Source organism: Tachysurus fulvidraco, chromosome 1, assembly GCF_022655615.1.
Source record: "Tachysurus fulvidraco isolate hzauxx_2018 chromosome 1, HZAU_PFXX_2.0, whole genome shotgun sequence".
Classification (NCBI taxonomy): Eukaryota; Metazoa; Chordata; class Actinopteri; order Siluriformes; family Bagridae; genus Tachysurus; species Tachysurus fulvidraco.
The window spans coordinates 28,832,426-28,855,889 of NC_062518.1; the positions used below are offsets into that span (position 1 = coordinate 28,832,426).

At 38.1% G+C, this 23,464-nt stretch overlaps 1 protein-coding gene across 10 annotated transcripts in view; it reads left to right on the top strand.

Annotated features, from left to right (window-relative positions):
• The window catches only part of ank2b (ankyrin 2b, neuronal), an 86,915-nt gene that overhangs the window by 56,150 nt on the left and 7,301 nt on the right, over positions 1-23,464 (top strand). For 7 of the 10 annotated variants that reach the window (XM_047815557.1, XM_047815554.1, XM_047815555.1 and 4 more), the window contains 6 exons: positions 2,308-7,245; positions 8,237-8,314; positions 8,648-8,779; positions 8,928-9,074; positions 9,272-9,458; positions 9,542-9,617. In XM_047815557.1, the coding sequence (XP_047671513.1) occupies positions 2,308-7,245; positions 8,237-8,314; positions 8,648-8,779; positions 8,928-9,074; positions 9,272-9,458; positions 9,542-9,617 (5,558 nt within the window). The other 3 variants (XM_047815552.1, XM_047815551.1, XM_047815553.1) reach the window with 1 other exon arrangement.

The window sequence follows — 23,464 nt, forward strand, 5'->3', positions numbered from 1 at the left end:
TTCTTTAATATTTTTATTATTAGGCATTGGTTCTCTGGAGCATCTGTCATATAAGTTCCTGTGAATTAGCTGTTGCAAGAACAATAATGAGTGCATTATAATATACATACATCACATGTCCCCAGTGTAAAACACCTTCCCACATCCCTGGTTCCATCGATGCTTGGGCATTACAGAGAGCAAATAAAAAAAGATCTGTATGAACATACAACATAAAGTTTAATTCATAATATGATGTTTGTGTTATTAAATATCTTTCCATGCATCATCAAATATTATAACAAACTGCAAAGCAAAGTAGTTTCCTCTTTCCCCATGTTTAGAATCCCTTACATACAATCGTGTGTGTGTGTGTTTGTGTGTGTGTATATACACACACACACACACACACACACATATACACACACACACACACAGTATATACATACAGTTCTACAATGCATTCAAATGCATCCAAACGCCTACTGTAGATTAAAGAAAATCAATACCAGTATTTCACAACTCTACTGAAATCACATTACATGTTGTCAGAATTCCAGAATCAAAAGTTTACAAGTTTAGCAAGTTGACTTTTTTTAACAGTCTGGCAGATTCCATTAATTGATATAACTGGATTTTAGAACCTTGATTTTCTTGATTCTTGATTTTCCCTTGTGGCTTATTGAGAGACTTTTTGCATTTGATAACCAAGAATAATCTAAGCGATACAGCCAAGACTGCTAAACTGTGGACTTTCACAAGTCGAATTTCTGAAGGTTCCATGAGCATCTGTAAAACAACTAATGCAAATATAAAATTTGCATTTGGATCACAGTCACTGTGTTGTTTTGGTAAAAGTTCGAACACCAGGAAAACAATAAAGACACTAACAAAGGTGTTGTGGGCATCAGGCACCAAAATATCCTAGACAGCCATGATCTAAAAGCCTGTCATGCAAGTTTGAAGCCCCTACTCTAAGAGAAGCATGATAAGCTGGTCTAAGATCTTGTATTTTGGCAGAACGCACATCATGCTGTAGGGGTGTTGCTCAAAGAGGAACTGGTTGTGATTAGATAAGAGATTGCATCATTAGGAAGGAGAATTATGAAAAATCTCAAAACCATCAACCCGAATGTTAAAAATATTTTGGAAAACTAAAACTTTTTTAGTAAACTAAAAAAATGGAGAAATTTGACACAGAAAATCTCATATAGCCAATTAAAGATAAAATTATTTTGACCTCTTATGGAATTAAAGTAAACCCAGGAAATGCATGATAACATGAAATGTATGGAGTTGTGAAAAATTTAGTTGAAATATCTTGAGTCACAGGACATTTAAACATTTGGCCTAAACTATATCTATCAAAGTAACATCAAATTAGTATATAATAAAGTAGTTAGTAATTAGTATGCATATATGTACACATTAGAGATGATCTTGAATTAATATGGGATTTATTTACACCCATTTACATACATTGATTAAAGGATCTGCTCTCTTTCATTAAACTGATTACTTACCACATTTTGGGCAGTAAGGATAAACAACTACATGACTAGGCTATGAGTGTTATAAGCCTACTAAATACTTACCTATTAGAAGTTAATAAGCTTTGCATGGAAATAACTTGGCTTGCATTGAGTGTGTGTGTTGTTCAGAATGGGTGCAAACAGTATGCCCATATTTCAGTTTGACATTACCTTCTGCATTGTTATATCTATTTATAGTTTATTCATTTATTTTTTATTATTTTTATTAGGTTGTTATTTAAGTATAATGTGTATGTGACTAATTCACATACATAAAAAGAAATACTTCCATCACTTTATTCCTCGAAAAAAATATATAAAAAACCTAGTGTTATATCACTGGCTTTCTTTTGAAAAATAGCACATTTGTTTATTTCTCTCATCCACTATAATTAATTTCTCTGGTAATTGAGTTCATTTTTGAGTCTTTTTAAACAAATGTTTATCTCTGTTTGTCCTCTGTTTGCATCATTTTATTTATTCATATTTATTTATTCATATTTATTTATTTAAATTGGTATCTTTGTGTGAATGTGCTTTTGGACATCAGAAAAACAAGTTATTTCCTACTTATTCCCCTAAGGTCTGTAAGATTTGGCTGTAATTTGCTTTGCAGTTGTTATTCATCCCTGTAAGTCTGTTGTCTGTCCATGTATCCATGTAGCCTTTATATCCTGTTTTGTTCCTTAAAACTTTATGCCAATCCAAACCTGATCTCTTTTTTCAAATCTCTGTTCCCTTTAATTTAAATTTTTTGTTTAATTTGCTCCTTAAATGTCCTCCTTGTAAACGGAAGATGATGAAGATACTGAAAATTCTACAGAGGCATCCATCCTGAAAAGTCACTTGATTCGAGGTTCTTCTGCCCTAGCGAGCCCAGATTTACTCTCTGAGGTTTCAGAGATGAAACAGGATCTGATCAAAATGACTGCCATTTTGACTACTGATACATCTGAGAAGTCAAATTCTATGCATGGGGGTAGTCTAGTGAAAGGGGTGGAGGAGGTGTCAGGGGAGCCTTTTGAAATAATGGAAAAGGTAAAGGAGGATTTGGAGAAAGTTAATGAAATTCTAAGGAGTGGGACATATGAAGATGAAGTTGTTGAAGATTCAGCAAAAGCAGGAGGTCGTCCATATAGAAAGGATGAGGAGTGGGTGCTTCTTTCAGATTGTGAAATTGAGGAGGCTAAAATGATGGCAGCTTTTGAGACCCAAGAGGCACTTCTTAAGGACATTCGAGGTAGCCGTCAGTCACAAAAGGGTGTAGATAGAGACCATAAAGAGTACTTTCTGGATGCACATGTGTCATCTGGAGCAAAAGTGCAGGAGAGTGTGGCACAGGAAAAGTTCACTGAAATTGTTTTGCGCAAAGGTGGCAAAAAAATTGTACCAACTGTACTCAAGGATAATAAAACACATGTCACAGAAGTGAAAAAGCCCATTAGAAGAAAAGGGCCTCATGGACAGAGTAATGAATACAATGTGTCTTCTTCAAAAACTGGTTCTGTTAGTGAGAGAACAGAAAAAACACAGAGAGATGATGGCCTCTTACATGCTCCCTCAAACGAAAAAAAATCGCCTGTATCTCCAGTAGTTGAAGAAACACCAATTGGCTCAATTAAAGACAAAGTTAAAGCTCTTCAAAAGAAGGTGGAGGAAGAACAAAAAGGCCACAAGCAGACTGGCAGCAAACTCTCTCATGGGTCTTCAGGAAAAAAGTCATCTCCTGTTATTAAAGATCAAAAAACACCAACCTCTAAAAAAACACAAGCTCCCACCAAAACACCAAAAAATGAGTCAGAGAGACTAGAAGAGACTATGTCAGTAAAAGAACTCATGAAGGCTTTTCAGACAGGACAAGACCCTTCGAAGGGAAAGTCTGGACTTTTTGAACATAAAGCAAGTTCTGGACTAAAACACACAAAAACAGTTCAACTAAATGAAACTCTGTCCAGAAAGTCTGCAGCTCAAACTTCTTCACTTGGACAAAAAGTGTCACTTGAAACTAAAAAATGTGTTGACCCAGAGAAAATGAAAGAATTTAAGATTAGCACAGAGATAGGACATTCTCAGGACTTAAGTTCCAGTGTAACACCAAAAACAGAAGACAGTGTTCAGTGCCAAGAACTTAAAATGCTTACAGTGCAAGATGAAGTTACTTCTGCCTTGCAATCAGTAGAGACTTCAGCCCAGAAAGATCTGGCCACATCAAAACCCCAAGATTTGTCTAAGGAAAATGAGTCCTTAACTCAACTTCATAGTGGCCTGGATATGCTTAATGAAAGCTCAGACAGTCACAAAATTGAAAGGACAGTTGATTCCCCTTGTGCCAGCGTAGGTGAAGATGAAGTCCACATGAGCTCAGAGGACAGTGACAAACATGAAGGTATGGCAGAAACTCTGGATACAAGTCCCGAAAGCCTTTCATCATCACCCAAACAGCCAAGTCAATATATTGATGGAAAGCTCTCAAAAGTAGAAACAGTTACAGCCAAAAATGAGACAAGTACACTATCTAACGACTCTTCCACTGGTGCAAAGACAGCTGATGATCAGGCATCTACAACAACTCTTGGATACGTGTCTGTGAAAAATGCATTGGATTATTGTATAAAAAGTGAGTCTGTGTCTGCTTCTCAAAGCAAAACTGTTAAATTTGTTGATGAAAAATTCTCTGTTGATGAGGACATTCTTTTGACATCATCAAAACCAACAAAATCTCGAAAACTAATGAAAAGGGGTTCTGAAACAATAGACAGTTTTTTGAGTGATGAAGAGCCATCAGATGGTCAACAACTGTCAACCTCAACTGACTACTTGGCTACAAGAGCTGATACACAGGGTTATAGTGGTTTAGTACTGCCTCTTAGACATCAAGATTCAGAGACCATTAGTCCAGTAGCTGATGATTCTATAACTATTAGTCATAAGGACTCATTAGAAGGTAGCCCCCTTATGGAAGACAACTCCTCCCATAAATCCCCAGACTCAATTGAACCTAGTCCAACTAAAGACTCCCCATGCTGTGACTCTCTAGAAAGCAGCCCTATAGAACAAAAAAACATCTTGACCTTGCCTTCAGTAGAGCAACCCAGTGTGCCTGCAGGGCAGCAGACATCCTTCAAAACTCCTTTACCCTCAGAAAAATTGCATAGACTTCCCAGAGACCAGGAGGATAGTGTCGACGGTGGCAGTTGTGAGCAGACATCTCAACTGAAGAGTTCGGGTAAGAGTTCCTTTCCCTCTGACACCCCAAGTTTTGAAGAGGTAAGTTATGAGCTCAATCCCAAAACCCAAGACCCTATGGTCCATTCCATGTTCCTTTTTCCATCCGTCATACCTGAGGATGCAGAGGGAGATGTGTTAAAGTGTGTCATGACCCAGAGGAAATTCAACCCTGAGGAAGAGATGTTTAAAATGGCTGCCAAAATAAAAACATTTGATGAGATGGAGCAAGATGAAAAAGACAGAAAGGGCTATAGCAAAGAAATCTTCTCTCAGACCATGAATGAGTCTGAAAGAGGAAATGAAAGCATCATATTGATTGGACCTGAATTCAAAGTTGAAACAGACTCAGTGGATGGCCTTGGGCCTACTGAGACAAAACAATGGTCAGAGGTAGCACAATCTAATGAACCAAATATTAAAGTACAACCTCCCTCTCCTTTTCCAGCAGGTGTGCATGAGATCCCTCAAACATCTGAGGACATGGCCCACACTGCAGCATCAACAGATGAATCAGCAATGGAGGGACCTCCGTCTGTCTCAGAAACACATACAGCAAAAGATCATCAGATCGCTCTACAAAATGAAATGCAGACACTTAATATTAAAGTGTTAGAACAGACCAACAAACAATTGTTAAGCAAAGAAGGGGTGGTCAATATTGAAAATCTTGAACTGAAAGAGGAAAGACAGAAAAGGTCATGGGAAAGCAAGTATGATGATAAGGGTGGAAAGCAGAAAGATTTATCAGACTACCAGGAAGCATATAGAAAATCACCCAGTCCATTAGAAAGTAATATAACATATAATGTTGAGGGTGATAACATAAGGCCTACAGGGATATCTGATATAGGTTTAAGCAGGGATAGTTTAAGGGCAGAAACAGATACTTTGTCTAGTATTATGGCGCAAGCTAGGGAAACATTTAAACCAGAAATATGTATTTATGATGACATTGAAGAAGATGAATTAGATGAAGAACTTCCTAAAACAAAGTCTAGAGGGGTAACTGCAAAAACTATGGCAGACAACTGGAATGATTTGCGGGAAGATGATGATGCCTTTGCAGCAAGAGTCAAAGAAGAAGAGCAAAAGATTTTAGGTCTGGCAGTAGATCGACAGTCCCAAGCTGCAACTCCAGACACGACACCAGGAAGGACGCCCACTGAGGAAGGCACGCCAACAAGTGAACAAAACCCATTCCTTTTTCAAGAGGGTAAACTATTTGAAATGACTAGAAGTGGAGCAATAGACATGACCAAAAGGGGATATGAGGAAGAAGGCTTTGCTTATTTTCAAATAGGAGAGCAACCAATTGAAGAGGATGCTATGGAAGAACCTGGTGCAGAACAAGAGATTGCTATAAACCTCACTCTGCAAAATAAACCAGAAGATGTTAAGGAATATTTAGAAGAGGCTACAGACATATCCCTTCACTCCACACCTGAGAATGATCAATCTGGTATAGCTTCTAAATCAAATGTCCCACAGCCTACTATACCAATTAATTTAGCTGTTTCTGTTTCACCCCAAACAAGTAAAAACAACATTGCAAAAGAAGCTGTAGAAAAAAAAACAGACAAGTTACCTGAAGAAAGTTTGTCAGGGACTGATCTCGGTACCACAGACACTATCATAACCAATGTCCAGACAGCAGTATCAACAGTAACCAGGTCAGTTTATTCCCAGCAGGACCAAGAGTCCTCAGATTCCTCCCCAGAGGATGAACATTCAGTAATAGAATTACCTAAAGCCCCTGAAAAAAGATCACAAACTTCCAAAATGATATCAAAATCAAAAACAAAGCCTGATTCTAAAGGTAATACTGCATCAGCTCAGAAAAAGACATCCTTCTCTAAGGAGGAGGAGAAGCCAAAATCAAGAATCCCTATAAAAGCTATTTCCAACAAATCAGAGACAGAACAAGATGTATCTGTAAAATCTCCTAAAGAGAAGAAAACTAAATTGCCTGTAAAACCTGAAACAAGGAGAAAATCTGAGACAGACACAGGTCCCTCTGTAAGCTCAAGAGTGACAAGGTCTATCAAAGCCAAGAGCTACTGTGAAAGTGATTCTACAAAGAAACCAGCAAAAAAGGACCAGGGTCATCCAACAGGTACTGAATTGCCCAACAAATATAAGACATTACCATCAAAGCTACCTGTCAGGGGAAAGCCTGGACAACCAACTCAAACTACAACAACTGGCAAAAAAGAGCAGCCATCTGAGAGGTGCAAGGAGCCTTCTGATTTTTTTGAGGAGATTAGTGATGAGGCAGCTAAACTAGTGGAGAGGTTGGCCCAAGCTGAAACAGAGAAAGAGGAGGCTGCTGCCATTTCGGATGATGAAAGCAGCACCATAGATGTCTCAGTAATAGAAAGTGAGCCTTTCCCTGATATGCAGATGCCTCTTCCTGAGGACCCATTGGTCATTAGGCCTCGATGGGACGACCCTGTTGAGACGCAGATGGAAAGAATCCCTGCTGATAAAGTCCAAGTCCAAAGTCAAGGTACCCCCATCATAAGGGGCCCATTCTCTCTCTCTCATCTGCCTCAGCACATTAGCAATGAAGGTGCTGCCTCTCTGTCTTGTAGCTAAAGCTTTAACTCTTTCTGGTGCTTTTGTGACGTTTGAATTGTGTTTGTGTCTGTCTCCCTTCCTTGTATGTGTTAGAGTATTGTCAAAAATGATTTGATTAATTTGATTTTTATTGCTATTTGTCTTAAAACGTTAATCATCACAGCATGCTGAAATGGCTGCTGCCATACATCTATACATTTATGAATACACATATGTAATGATTGCTTTTATTCTTTACTCCATAGGTTTACTGGTAAATTGCAATATTTTTCATGGAAACTAGTTCAGTGCACTATAGTTCATAATATAAAGTAGAGAATGTGTCAAGTTTAATATATGATAACAAAAGCCTACCTTAGAACAGCTAAACTAGCTAATTCAAACATAATTCAAACAAATTTAAAACAATTAGTAAAAGAAATTTAAAGGCAAGAGAAAGCCAGTGATTATACAGTATACAGATGGGTGACATTAAAGGAATTAAATGAAAGGAAAATTGGTAGCTCTGATATTTTGTAGGAGATATTCTGCTGACATGGTCGATTCCTACTTTGGTCAAAAAGTAACCGTTAGAGTGAAGAGTGGGATGGGATGAGAAATAAATGGACAAATGTGTTAAACCATCATCAAAGCACCAAATAAGCACTTATCCTTTGGAAAAGTGTTTCTCCATGCCTCCAATACAGTACCGGACACTTGTGTCAAGTCATATCAAAGCAATTTTGGCAGCTTGCAGTGGATTAACACTTTTTTGCCTTTTCATTTGTCACCTACCTGTATTTCATTGATATTTTGTATATACATTAGTGATGGAAATGATATTTTTTATGGCTGCTTATGAAAATAGGACCATTTTTCTTAGTTTTTTAATGTGTGTTTTGGTGATGCCATTTTATGTGTCTTGACCATGGCATTTGCAGTGGATCCACAGGATGAGCATGACAGGAAGGAAGGACGATTGGCTGTAATGGCTGATCATCTTGGTTTCAGCTGGACAGGTAAAAGCAACATGAGTGTTTGGTGATATCACAGGAACATTGACAGAACGATTCATGGTTTAAAGATCAATACACCACACATCTGTTGTACATATAGAACATTTTTTAAATCATACATTATATGTGCGCTCTGATGGATTTGCTACTTGCTTTCTGTAAGGTGTCAGGTGATATCAGCACACAGTAGGATGGAGGGCTTTTTTTTTATTAATAAATACTCTATGTACAATTCAAACATAATTCTGACATAAGTCAGTTTCACTCCCTTTTAAAATCAGAAATAATATTTGTTTTTTCTTTCAAACATTGGTATCTTATTTATTGTACATCCAGAGCTGGCTCGTGAACTTGAATTTGATGAAGAGCAGGTCAATCAGATAAGAGTGAAGAATCCAAACTCATTACAAGACCAAAGTCATGCACTTATAAGACTATGGACAAAAAGAGAGGGGGCAAATGCTACAGGTTAGACTTTTACACGAGACATTGTTAAATTATACTGCATGTCATAAAAAATGGATTTTTTAATGAATTCTTTTGCTAAAATACAAATTTGACAATTAGAACATAAACAAAGTGCATATGTGATGATTTTTTTCCAAATTCTCCACAGAAAGCATTTTGATCTCAAAGCTGAAAAAGATTAATCGTATGGACATTGTACATCTCATTGAAACAAAGATCATAAGGTCCATTCAGGACCACTCGTCGCACACCTATGCAGAAATAGAGCAGTCTATCTCACTGGACAATAGTGAAGGTAACTATATACATCTACTTTGACAAATGAGAATTTTTATATGTAATTTAAAGGAAGAGAAGATAAGATTGACCCAAAAAAATTGGCATTGTAACCCCAAGTTAAGGATCTGTTGCTTAGCTTGAAGTTCACAATGTCTTTACATGTCACTAACTTTAATTTTAATCCAATAATTACAACAGTGTTATATCCTCCAGGATTCTCAGCTCTTCATGAGGACATCGATAGCCCTAGACCAGTTCGCCACACAGAGCTCACTTCAAAAATGCCAAAGTATGGACTTCAGCCACCTTTAGTATCTGCTGAAGATCTCTCTTCTAGTGTATCTTCACTCAATGATACCCAGAAAGAGAAGCCACTGCTGCAAAGAGATAAAACTGAAGAGTGAGTCAAAAAAAATACAAAAATTCATCAAACCAGTACTTTTACACTACATTATTTTTAACATACATTATATTTATTTACAGGGTTGCTGCAGGCCCAACACTGTCTGGTTTTGAGATGATTGGTCTAAGACAACAGTTTCCTGGCACAGTAAAAAAAGTAAGTCCTTTCTTTACCCTGTACAAAACTACACCATGGAGGCTCCAGTCTTCAAAATATGGACCAGTAAACAAAGAGCAAGCTGTTTCTAGACAAATATCAAAAATTCCATCTCAGCAGTTAAATCCCACGTATGATGAGGCTCTGCAAGAGTTGGGAGCAGCTGGGGGTCAGTCTGAGCACATCCCTGTTAGTAAATATATTTGTGAGATCATTACATCAACTGAATTACCCAGGGACTGCAAACAAAAACAAAAAGAAATAATAATGACAGATTTTGAAGAGACTTTGTTGGAATCAGAGCATAGTGAGGCAGATTTCAGAGAAATCGCAGTGGAGCTTGATCAAGGACCTGTGGATTATACTTCCCATTCTGCATCTTCAACATCATTTCCATTGTTGCAACCATCAAACAAAACAGCTTCTGACAATGTCAAACTAGCACAAACTTTATCAGAAACAGAAAATCTACATTGTGAGACAGAAATACCGATCCCTGAAGCCAAGGCAAAATCTATGTGTGAACTGCCAAGTAACCAAAGGCCAAGTGAGGAGTACATGAAGCAACATGTTGAGGAGATTTCTGCTAAATTCTACAGAGCCCTCTTTGGTGAAGATTATGTCGAGGCAACGACTCTTGGCAAAGATGTTAACATAGTTACAGAGAGTTTTAAACCATCTGAATATGAGCGCTTCACTGTGAATAAATTAGATGCAGCAGAGGCCTCAAATATTGATCAAGTTGCTTTTGAGTTGTCTTCAGAAGTAAATAAAAAATCTACTCTTCCGTCCTTAGAAACAACCAACACAAATATTTCCAAGAAGGACCTGCAAATCATTAAGACGGTTTGTGGCTCACCCCCCAAACAGCTGTTAACTAGTCATGAGGGTGAAATTGTAGCAAGTGATGACTCTACACTCACTCAGATGTCACTTGTCTCAGCAACTGGGCAGACAAATTCTTTATCAAATCCTATCATGGATGAGCCAGAATTTCTAAAGTTCACTACTGAATTTGAAGTACACATACCTGAGTCAAGTGGAACAAGTTCCCATTATGAATCCAGTGTCCTGTCTATACCAGTTTCAGACTATAGATCTTTTCTGCAAGCTGAATTGATTTCACCAACTGAGCATAGATCATCATCACCAGTTTCTGTATTTGAATATGACACTGAATTGGAATTATGTATGCAAGAATATAGATCCTTATCACCTCAATCTACTGTTTCATTACCACCAGACTCACCTATTTCATATGAGTACAGATCAGGCTCACTAGATTCATGTGTGCTGATAGATACATTCAGAGCCTGTTCAGGTGAATCTATTGCATCGAGTACTGAACAGAAACTATATCCTGATTCTCCTATACCTGATTTTAGACCACATTCACCAGAGTGTGAATACACAGCACCTATGCAGGTAGACACACCTAGGATTTCAAATCAGTTGTGCTTTTTTGAAATGCATGAGTCAAACATGGAATTAAGTTCACAAAAATCTTTTTTAATGGATAGCGATGAAATATATAGACCAGTTTCACCAGGTTCATGGATTGAATGTAGATCATTTACACCTGAATCAAATGGATCTTTTCCTCCTGGGTCCTTTACCACTGACAAGTTAGACAGAGACTTATCTCCTGAGATTCCCCAGGACTCTGAGCAATGTTCTTGGACTTCTGATATCTGTGTGGATAGAGCATCTGGACCTGGATCAACAGAATCGTTGAATGAGTATATGTCACTTTCTTGTGATTCACCAATACAAAGCTTTACACCAGAAGTATATGACTATTTTAAACAAGTGAAGGGATCTATATCGTCATCGCCTCAATCTGCAGTTTCAGATTTAGGTTATGAACTGTCAGAATGGTTGTTTGAAGATCGACCATTATCTCCTGAATCGGCAGTATCAGTCAATGAATGTAGATGCCTTTCCCCTGATTTACCTCTACCTAGCTTTGTTCAAAATCTAAATGAATTCACATCTATAAAAGAATGTAGATTTTCAGATGAGTGCCAACATTTTTCACCTGAATCATTGTCATCTGTAAAAGAACACATACCTCTTTCACCTGAATCCACATTATCAAGCTTTTCATTACCAATTTGTACAGTGAATACATCTTTAGGATATCACTCTGAATCCCTTGAGTCAGATCTTTCAGACAGAGTGCACAAGTTGGTCTCACCCACACCACTGTTAGAAAATCAGCCATCTATACCAGATTCAACATCATCACTAAATATCTCAGATTCTACTAAAGCTGTAAGCAAACAGACAGCACACATGGAATTTGAAAAAGAATTAACATCCAGTGAATATACCTTTGAAAATATCACAAAATCACAGAGTTTACAATTATCTGCTAAGGTAAATGGAAAAAAATGTCGAAAGATAAAAAAATTATCGAAAAATGTAACACAAGTAAAAAGTTTACAGTTACCTGAACAGCTTGAATCTTCTTTAACATATAGGCTTTGTAGTCCCATTGACTGTAAATTGACTGAAAATATTCAGAACTTAACTACTGACTCATGTGATTCTGGGTCTAATCAACAAGCAAAAACAATTAGGTTGTTTGAAGCTAGGCCTAGTGTAATAGGGAATACCCAAAACCCATTCTACAATGTAACAATGTTGACCAAGGTAAGTGAAGTTGCAGCAACTAAGAGAAAATCGCATAATCTTATTAGTAAAGTACATGATCCCCAGTACAAAGGCCCTAACACAACTCATTTTGACTACAGTGTGAAAACAGATGAGAATACACCATTATCACCTGATTCCCCTATACAACAGTCAAGACAATTTTTTCCTGAAAGTGGTTTGTCAGTTTGTGGACCCAGTTTGCCCAAACCAGTATGGTCAAATTCAAATGAAAATGAATCAGTTGCTATGGGACTGTTTGTCATCGAGCAAAAGACAGAGTCAACAAATTCATTTCAATCAGAATTTGAAACTAGACCCCTTAGCCCTGACTCCATCCCAGAGTACAGACCTATGTCACCTGAATCTATGATCTTAGCATTAGACATAAAACAATCTTCACCAGATCCATTTAGTCCATGTAGACCACTATCTCCAGATTCACCAATACCACAGTACTCAGAAATGTACTTTAAACTAGTACCAGTCACAACATCTAGATCATCCTCACTTGAATCTTTAGCATCAAGTACAGATTATGACTTAAACATTTTGAGTTCCATAAATTCTGATTGTAGGTCCTCACCTAAGTCTGTAGCATCATCAGTTGCCAATGAGTGCTTACCCCCTGATTCACCTATACCAGATTTTAGATGTTTGCTTCCCGAGCAGGCATTTTCAGGTTTTGGGTATAGATCATGTTCACCTGAATCGGCATGTTCCAATTCAGTAGAACTTGAAACATTTCCAAGAGACATGTTTATTGTTGCACAAAGACCAGAGTCACCTGACTCATTTCAATCAGAATTTGAAGCTAGACCCCTTAGCCCTTACTCTATCCCGGAATACAGACCTATGTCACCTGAATCTATGAATTTAGCATCACACATTAGAGGATCTTCACTAGATTCATTTAGTGCATCTAGACCACAGTCTTCCGATTCACCGATCCCACAGTACTCAGGTTTGTTCTGTGAGTTAATGCCAACTTTAGAACATAGATTATCATCTCCTGTGTCTATGGCTTCAGATAATAATTATGACGAAGATGATTATGAGTTAAATGCTGTTAATCAGACAGTATCTAGAGCATCATCACTTGATTTATCAACAGATGAAAACAGACCATTGTCACCTGATTCACCTATACAGCAGTTTAGACCATTCTTTCCTGAGGGTAGTTTGCCAGTTTATGGGTATAGATCATGTTCTCCCGAATCGTTGTGTTCTAATTCCATCCCTGAGTACAGACCTATGTCACCTGAATCTATGAACTTAGCATCAGACATTAGAGAATCTTCACCAGATTCATTTAGTGCATGCAGACCACTGTCTCCAGATTCACCAATACCACAATACTCAGGTTTGTTCTGTGAGTTAATGCCAACATTAGAACATAGATTATCCTCTCCTGTGTCTATGGCTTCAGATAATAATTATGACGAAGATGAAGATGATTATGAGTTAAATGCTGTTAATCAGACAGTATCTAGAGCATCATCACTTGATTTATCAACAGATGAAAACAGACCATTGTCACCTGATTCACCTATACAGCAGTTTAGACCATTCTTTCCTGAGGGTAGTTTGCCAGTTTCTGGGTATAGATCATGTTCATCCGAATCATTGTGTTCTAATCCAATAGAAAATGAAACATTTGCTGACAGACTGTTTGTCACTGAACAAAGACCAGAGTCACCTGAGTCATTTCAATCAGAATTTGAAGCTAGACCCCTTAGCACTGACTCTGTCCCTGAGTACAGACCTATGTCACCTGAATCTATGAACTTAGCATCAGACTTCAGAGGTTCTTCACCAGATTCAATTAGTGCATGTAGACCACTGTCTCCTGATTCGCCAATACCACAGTACTCAGGTTTGTTCTGTAAGTTAATGCCAATAATAGAACATAGATTGTCCTCTCCTGTGTCTATGGCTTCAGATAATAATTATGACGAAGATGAAGATGATTATGAGTTACATTCTGTTACTCAGACAGTATCTAGAGCATCTTCACCTGATTTATCAACAGATGAAAACAGACCATTGTCACCTGATTCACCTATACAGCAGTTTAGACCATTCTTTCCTGAGGGTAGTTTGTCAGTTTCTGGGTATAGATCATGTTCTCCCGAATCGTTGTGTTCTAATTCCATCCCTGAGTACAGACCTGTCTCACCTCAATCTATGAACTTAGCTTCAGACATTAGAGAATCTTCACCAGATTCATTTAGTGCATGCAGACCACTGTCTCCAGATTCGCCAATACCACAATACTCAGGTTTGTTCTGTGAGTTAATGCCAATAATAGAACATAGATTGTCCTCTCCTATGTCTATGGCTTCAGATAATAATTATGACGAAGATGATTATGAGTTAAATGCTGTTAATCAGACAGTATCTAGAGCATCATCACTTGCTTTATCAACAGATGAAAACAGACCATTGTCACCTGATTCACCTATACAGCAGTTTAGACCATTCTTTCCTGAGGGTAGTTTGCCAGTTTATGGGTATAGATCATGTTCTCCCGAATCGTTGTGTTCTAATTCCATCCCTGAGTACAGACCTATGTCACCTGAATCTATGAAAGCATCAGACATTAGAGAATCTTCACCAGATTCATTTAGTGCATGCAGACCACTGTCTCCAGATTCACCAATACCACAATACTCAGGTTTGTTCTGTGAGTTAATGCCAACATTAGAACATAGATTATCCTCTCCTGTGTCTATGGCTTCAGATAATAATTATGACGAAGATGAAGATGATTATGAATTAAATGCTGTTAATCAGACAGTATCTAGAGCATCATCACTTGATTTATCAACAGATGAAAACAGACCATTGTCACCTGATTCACCTATACAGCAGTTTAGACCATTCTTTCCTGAGGGTAGTTTGCCAGTTTCTGGGTATAGATCATGTTCACCCGAATCGTTGTGTTCTAATTCCATCCCTGAGTACAGACGTATGTCACCTGAATCTATGAACTTAGCATCAGACATTAGAGAATCTTCACCAGATTCATTTAGTGCATTCAGACTACTGTCTCCAGATTCGCCAATACCACAATACTCTGGATTATTCTGTGATTTAATGCCAATAATCGAACATAGATTATCATCTTCTGTGTCTATGGCTTCATATAATAATTATGACGAAGATGATTATGAATTAAATGCTGTTAATCAGACAGTATCTAGAGCATCATCACTTGATTTATCAACAGATGAAAACAGACCATTGTCACCTGATTCACCTATACAGCAGTTTAGACCATTCTTTCCTGAGGGTAGTTTGCCAGTTTATGGGTATAGATCATGTTCTCCCGAATCGTTGTGTTCTAATTCCATCCCTGAGTACAGACCTATGTCACCTGAATCTATGAACTTAGCATCAGACATTAGAGAATCTTCACCAGATTCATTTAGTGCATGCAGACCACTGTCTCCAGATTCACCAATACCACAATACTCAGGTTTGTTCTGTGAGTTAATGCCAACATTAGAACATAGATTATCCTCTCCTGTGTCTATGGCTTCAGATAATAATTATGACGAAGATGAAGATGATTATGAGTTAAATGCTGTTAATCAGACAGTATCTAGAGCATCATCACTTGATTTATCAACAGATGAAAACAGACCATTGTCACCTGATTCACCTATACAGCAGTTTAGACCATTCTTTCCTGAGGGTAGTTTGCCAGTTTCTGGGTATAGATCATGTTCATCCGAATCATTGTGTTCTAATCCAATAGAAAATGAAACATTTGCTGACAGACTGTTTGTCACTGAACAAAGACCAGAGTCACCTGAGTCATTTCAATCAGAATTTGAAGCTAGACCCCTTAGCACTGACTCTGTCCCTGAGTACAGACCTATGTCACCTGAATCTATGAACTTAGCATCAGACTTCAGAGGTTCTTCACCAGATTCAATTAGTGCATGTAGACCACTGTCTCCTGATTCGCCAATACCACAGTACTCAGGTTTGTTCTGTAAGTTAATGCCAATAATAGAACATAGATTGTTCTCTCCTGTGTCTATGGCTTCAGATAATAATTATGACGAAGATGAAGATGATTATGAGTTACATTCTGTTACTCAGACAGTATCTAGAGCATCTTCACCTGATTTATCAACAGATGAAAACAGACCATTGTCACCTGATTCACCTATACAGCAGTTTAGACCATTCTTTCCTGAGGGTAGTTTGTCAGTTTCTGGGTATAGATCATGTTCTCCCGAATCGTTGTGTTCTAATTCCATCCCTGAGTACAGACCTGTCTCACCTCAATCTATGAACTTAGCTTCAGACATTAGAGAATCTTCACCAGATTCATTTAGTGCATGCAGACCACTGTCTCCAGATTCGCCAATACCACAATACTCAGGTTTGTTCTGTGAGTTAATGCCAATAATAGAACATAGATTGTCCTCTCCTATGTCTATGGCTTCAGATAATAATTATGACGAAGATGATTATGAGTTAAATGCTGTTAATCAGACAGTATCTAGAGCATCATCACTTGCTTTATCAACAGATGAAAACAGACCATTGTCACCTGATTCACCTATACAGCAGTTTAGACCATTCTTTCCTGAGGGTAGTTTGCCAGTTTATGGGTATAGATCATGTTCTCCCGAATCGTTGTGTTCTAATTCCATCCCTGAGTACAGACCTATGTCACCTGAATCTATGAAAGCATCAGACATTAGAGAATCTTCACCAGATTCATTTAGTGCATGCAGACCACTGTCTCCAGATTCACCAATACCACAATACTCAGGTTTGTTCTGTGAGTTAATGCCAACATTAGAACATAGATTATCCTCTCCTGTGTCTATGGCTTCAGATAATAATTATGACGAAGATGAAGATGATTATGAATTAAATGCTGTTAATCAGACAGTATCTAGAGCATCATCACTTGATTTATCAACAGATGAAAACAGACCATTGTCACCTGATTCACCTATACAGCAGTTTAGACCATTCTTTCCTGAGGGTAGTTTGCCAGTTTCTGGGTATAGATCATGTTCACCCGAATCGTTGTGTTCTAATTCCATCCCTGAGTACAGACGTATGTCACCTGAATCTATGAACTTAGCATCAGACATTAGAGAATCTTCACCAGATTCATTTAGTGCATTCAGACTACTGTCTCCAGATTCGCCAATACCACAATACTCTGGATTATTCTGTGATTTAATGCCAATAATCGAACATAGATTATCATCTTCTGTGTCTATGGCTTCATATAATAATTATGACGAAGATGATTATGAATTAAATGCTGTTAATCAGACAGTATCTAGAGCATCATCACTTGATTTATCAACAGATGAAAACAGACCATTGTCACCTGATTCACCTATACAGCAGTTTAGACCATTCTTTCCTGAGGGTAGTTTGCCAGTTTCTGGGTATAGATCATGTTCACCCGAATCATTGTGTTCTAATCCAATAGAAAATGAAACATTTGCTGACAGACTGTTTGTCACTGAACAAAGACCAGAGTCACCTGACTCATTTCAACCAGAATTTGAAGCTAGACCCCTTAGCACTGACTCCATCCCTGAGTACAGACCTATGTCACCTGAATCTATGAACTTAGCATCAGACTTCAGAGGTTCTTCACCAGATTCAATTAGTGCATGTAGACCACTGTCTCCTGATTCGCCAATACCACAGTACTCAACAATGTTGGTTGATTTACCATTAGTTACAGGATGTAGATCATCCTCTCCTGAGTCTATGGCTTCAGATAAAGATTATGTGGTTAACTTTCTCAGTTTTATAGATTCTGATCTTAGACCATCATCTCCTGACTCGGGTTCAATAGATGAGAACACACGATTATCACCTGACTCACCTATCCAAGAATTTAGACCATATTTCTTTGAGAGTACTCTTCCAGGTCCTGCTTATACATCATGTTCACTTGAATCAATATGTTCTAATTCAATAGAATATGAAACAAAGAATGTGTCACCAGAGTATGTAATGTCAGTATTGAATATGAGAAGAGTCTCACTAGATTCAGTTAACTCAAGTAGACAACTGTCTCCAGAATCACCAACACCACAGTATTCAACAATGTTGGCTGAGTTGCAGACAGTAACAGGACATAGATCACCCTCTTCTGAATCAATGGGGTCAGATGAAGATTATGAGTTTAATGTTTACAGTGCTGCACATTCCGATGATAGACATTCATTACCTGACTCAATAGAATCAGTAGATGTGAACACACGATTATCGCCTGACTCCCCTATCCAAGCATTCACACCATCTTTCTCTGAGTGTGCTCTGCCAATTTCTGGATTTAGATCGTGTTCACCAGAATCGGTTGATTCTAATTCTATACAATATGCATTGTTTCCAGGAGTTGACCAGAGGTTAGTCTTAACTGATTCATTTATAGATAATTCAGTCAAATCAGACTCTATACTCAGATACAGAGCTATGTCACTTGAGTCAGCGATATTACAATCTGATATCAGAGGATCTTCACCAGATTCACTATGTGCATGTAGACCACTGTCTCCAGATTCCCCAATACCACAATACTCAGCAATGTTCTGTGGACTAGTTCCAATTACAGGATATAGATCTTCATCACTTGAGTCTTTGGCATCAGGTTCAGATTGTGAGTCAAATATTTTGAATTTCATGACTTCTGACTATAGGGCCTCACCTGAATCTTTAGCATCATTAGTTCATAATGAGCACATACCTCAAGATTCACCCGTACCTGATTTTGGATCTCCACAATGTATACTTACAGGTTTTGGGTATAGGTCATGTTCACCTGATTCAATATATTCTAATTCAATAGAAAATGAATCATTACCTGGAGACCTGTTTACTGTTGAGCAAAGGCTAGAATCACCCGACTCATTTCAATCAGAATTTGAAGCTAGACCCCTTAGTCCTGACTCCATCCCAGAGTACAGACCTATGTCACCTGAACCTATGATCACTGCTTCATATGTTAGAGTATCTTCACCAGATTCATTTAGTGAATGTGGAAGACTGTCTCCAGATTCAGCAGTACCACAGTATTCAGAATTGTTTTATGAGCTAATACCAGTAATAGGACATAGACTGTTCTCTCCTGAATCTATGGCTTTATATAACAATTATGAGGAAGATTATGATGATTATGAGTTACATGTTCTTACGGGGACAGTGTTTAGGGCATCGTCACCTGATTCCATGAAATCACTAGATGAAAACAGGCCATTGTCACCTGATTCACCTATACAGCAGTTTAGCTCATTTCCTGAGGGTAGTTTTCCAGTTTTTGGGTATAGATCATGCTCACCTGAATCGGCAGGTTCAATTTCAGTAGAAAATGAAACATTTTCAGGAGACTTGTTTATTGTTGAGCAAAGGCCAGTGTCACCTGGCTCTTTTCAGTCAGAGTTTGAACATAAACCTCTTAGCCCAGACACCATCTCAGAGTATAGGCCTATGTCAGCTGAATCCTTGATTGTAGCATCACACTTTAGAGGAGCCTCACCAGAATCATGTAGACCACTGTCTCTAGATTCACCAGTACCACAGTACTCAACAATGTTTGCTGATTTAGTTTTAGTAACAGGACATAGATCATCCCCTCCTGAGTCCATGGCTTCAGATATAGACTATGAAGTTAACATCCTCAGCACCGAAGATTCTTATTATAGGTTATCATCTCCTGACTCAAAGGCATCAATAGATGAGGAAACACGATTATCACTTGATTCACCTATCCAAGCATATAAACCATCTTTCCTTGAGAGTACTTTTCCAGTTTCTGGATATAGATCATGCTCACCTGAATCGATATGTTCTAATTCAATAGAATATGAATTATTTAATATGTCACCACAGTCTAGAATCTCAGCATCAGAGATTAGAGGATCTTCACCAGATTCAATTAGTGCACATAGGCCACTGTCTCCTGATTCACCGATACCACAGTACTCAACAATGTTGGATGAATTAGTGTCAGTAACAGGGCATGGCTCATCCTTTCCTGAATCTGTGCATTCAGCTGAAGATGATGAGTTTAATGTTTTCAATTCTGTGCCTTTTGATTATAGAATAGCTTCACCTGATTCAGTAGTATCAGCAGATGAAAATAGGCCACTCTCTCCTGGCTCAGCTACATCAATTCCTCAGTTTCAAGAGACCATCAAAATGGTGCCTGAATACAAACTTGTATACAAAACTATTCCTTTGAATCTTATATCTAACATACATGACCCACATTACAAAGGTGAAACGTTCAGTTCCAAAACAGGTGTGTTTGAATATATTGGCTGCAGAATGGAAATTGTTCAGACTTGCAAAATGGATGAGTCTAATGGTATCAGTAATGAAGGTGTTTATAAAATACCAGCTCTTACTCATGAATCTGCTCAAAATCATATGCAATCCCAAACGATTTTGACTGTTCCTGTTTTGGAAAATCAAAACACATTCTCAGCTTTATCCTTAAATCAGTCAATGAAGTACAATAAGGAATCTTTTGAATTTCCTGAAGAAAACTCTGCAGATTCTATTACTTGTTATACACCTGATGGGCACGAATGTCTGGAAATTTCAGATGACTTAAGAGCTTCATCACCAGAGTCTATTAGATCTGAAAATGAATTCAGACCTTTCAGCCCTGATTCACCTATTCCTGAGCATATGTCTTTATTACCTTATACATTGATTTCTCAGTATAAAGGTCGACCCCCTTCCCCAGAATCTGTGTCTTCTGTAAATGAATTCCAAAGACTTTCCCCAGACTCTCCTATACCCGAATTCTCAGCACATTCACCACTTCCATCAGAACATAATGTTCAGCTGTCAGTCACAAATTTAACACACATATCACCAATAATGTCTGATATATTGTCTTCAGAATATGCATCGGTTTGGCTAGAGACTAAACAAAGACCAGCATCACCTGTTTATGAATTGTCAGAATGCAGATCAAGATCAATATCACCACCCACATTTTCCTTTGAGTCGACATATAGATTTCCATCCCCTGAATCACTGAGAGAATTTGAACCCAATGCACCAATTACTCCTGACTCTCTGATATTTGATATTGATTGTCGCCCAGAATCCCCTGAGTCAGTAACATCTCAAACACAGTGTAATGACTCCATGAAAGACAACCAATTTGTCTCTGAGCCAGAAAAAGAAGAAATGATTATCAAACCTGGAGAGTCACCCCCTCCAGTGATCAACAAAGTAATAAAAATGATTGCAGATGACGGAGATGGTAGAAATATGTTAAGAATCCAAGAAGAAGATCAGAGAATTAACGTAGTTAAACAGGATTTGGTGCTTCAACACAAGCAGAGCCTTGAAGCAAGATATGACAGACTTACCTCTGAAATAGGCCAGCAGGAATTCAAAACAAGGGTAAGCAGCATAGCATGCCATCATTATTCAGTTGCAGTGTTTCTTTCATGACAGAAAAACCTTTGTGATTCTTTTTGATCCACTAACAAATAAACCCAGAATGACCATTAGGAACTGTATGCCATCTAACATGTCCTGAGACCTTTCAAACCTGTTTATATCTTATAATATCTTATATATTATAAGTTGTGCATGGTTAATTGTCAATATATTCTTACTTGTAATGCAGGTCTTGTGTCTTGTGTGATCGATTGTCTTGGTGTTCCATACAATCCATCCAACAACAGTGCAATTATAATGAAAGTCCATATGTCTGCATGAATCTGATACAAATAGTGTAGAAAAGTATGTGTCTGATTTCATGCTCATCCTCCCTTTTAGGCTCTGCAGGATATCGTTTCAGAAAAGGATATTCAGTTGAAAAATCAGAGTAGAGAAATAAAAAATAAAAATATCAGGGTCAGTGAGGAAGACTCCTCACAAGTCCAAAACCAAAGCACCAGTGCAACCATTTTAGAACAAAATGCAATTGGGTCATCCTTGACCAGTGAAGGTAACATACAGCCAGGTGTAAGTGACCCAAAGTCACTAGACTATATACCTGAGGGAAGAACAGTTGTTAGTGCTGATCTGGAAAATGTACGTCCTGTGATATCCCTCAAGCATTCACTTGAGCATCCAATGGAATCATCTGGATTATGTGAAATACATATGACTTCTTTCCATTTCAATCACCAACAATCTCACAGGACAGTAACTCCTAATTTGTCTATTTCAAGTTCTCCCTCCTCTGATTGCAGAGATGTATTGTCAAGTTCTGTGAGAATACCTTTTGTAGGCAGCAGGGTGCTACCCACTGATCTGGGTCCTGTGACAACTATTTTTAGTAAATTATGTTCTAACCAAGAGCTGACTACCAATTCACAATTATCCAATGAGAACAACCATTTTGAGACTTTTCACCATGTAGTTTCTGAATTTGAGAAACCAGTATCTCCACTTAGTACTGATGACTCAGATTTAGTCGCTGGTGGAATATGTAACATGGAAATTGCTTTGGCTCCTACATCATTTGAGACATCTCACTCTACAGATGGTAGTCTGATGGATGTTGATCTGAAAAAAGCCAAGCCAAGGCCTGTCCAGTCAGATAGTTTAGAGTCAGATAATGAGTTCTATGATTGTCAGCAAACATTTTCAGATGTATCTGAACCAGAATTACGATCAGAAGACATTTTTGGTCCTGAGACTCTTTACCATGTTGAAGAATTCCCATCTTTACCAAACACTCCAGCTTATGACTATTTATTGGTCACATCCAAAATAACAGAAAAGTCAGAAGTAGACAGCCAAGATAGCCCATGTCCTGTATCTTGGGGAAGTGAGGAAATTGATTTGCCCCTTGTTCTTGAGCCAGAGGATGAATGTGTAGATGAGCATGATGAAGAGGTAGAATATCCTTATGGGTATGCAGATGAGCACTCTTATGCTGAAGAGCTACCACCAAGGCAGGGAGGCCTATATGATGAAGACGATGATTCTCTAGGAAGGGTAAGCCTTTGAGCATGAGTAAAACTAGAGCGTGATTAGTTTGCTTGCCAGGTTGAGAATAGCTGTCCCATGTCTGGATTGTAATATACTGACTTGCACATACGATTGTTTTTCTTAATATATTTATTAGCATGCACAAGTTTGACATCTGAGTGATGAAATATTGATGATTGACACATAGCTGTTCAGTACAGATAAAGTGCCCATGAAAGGCCATGAGG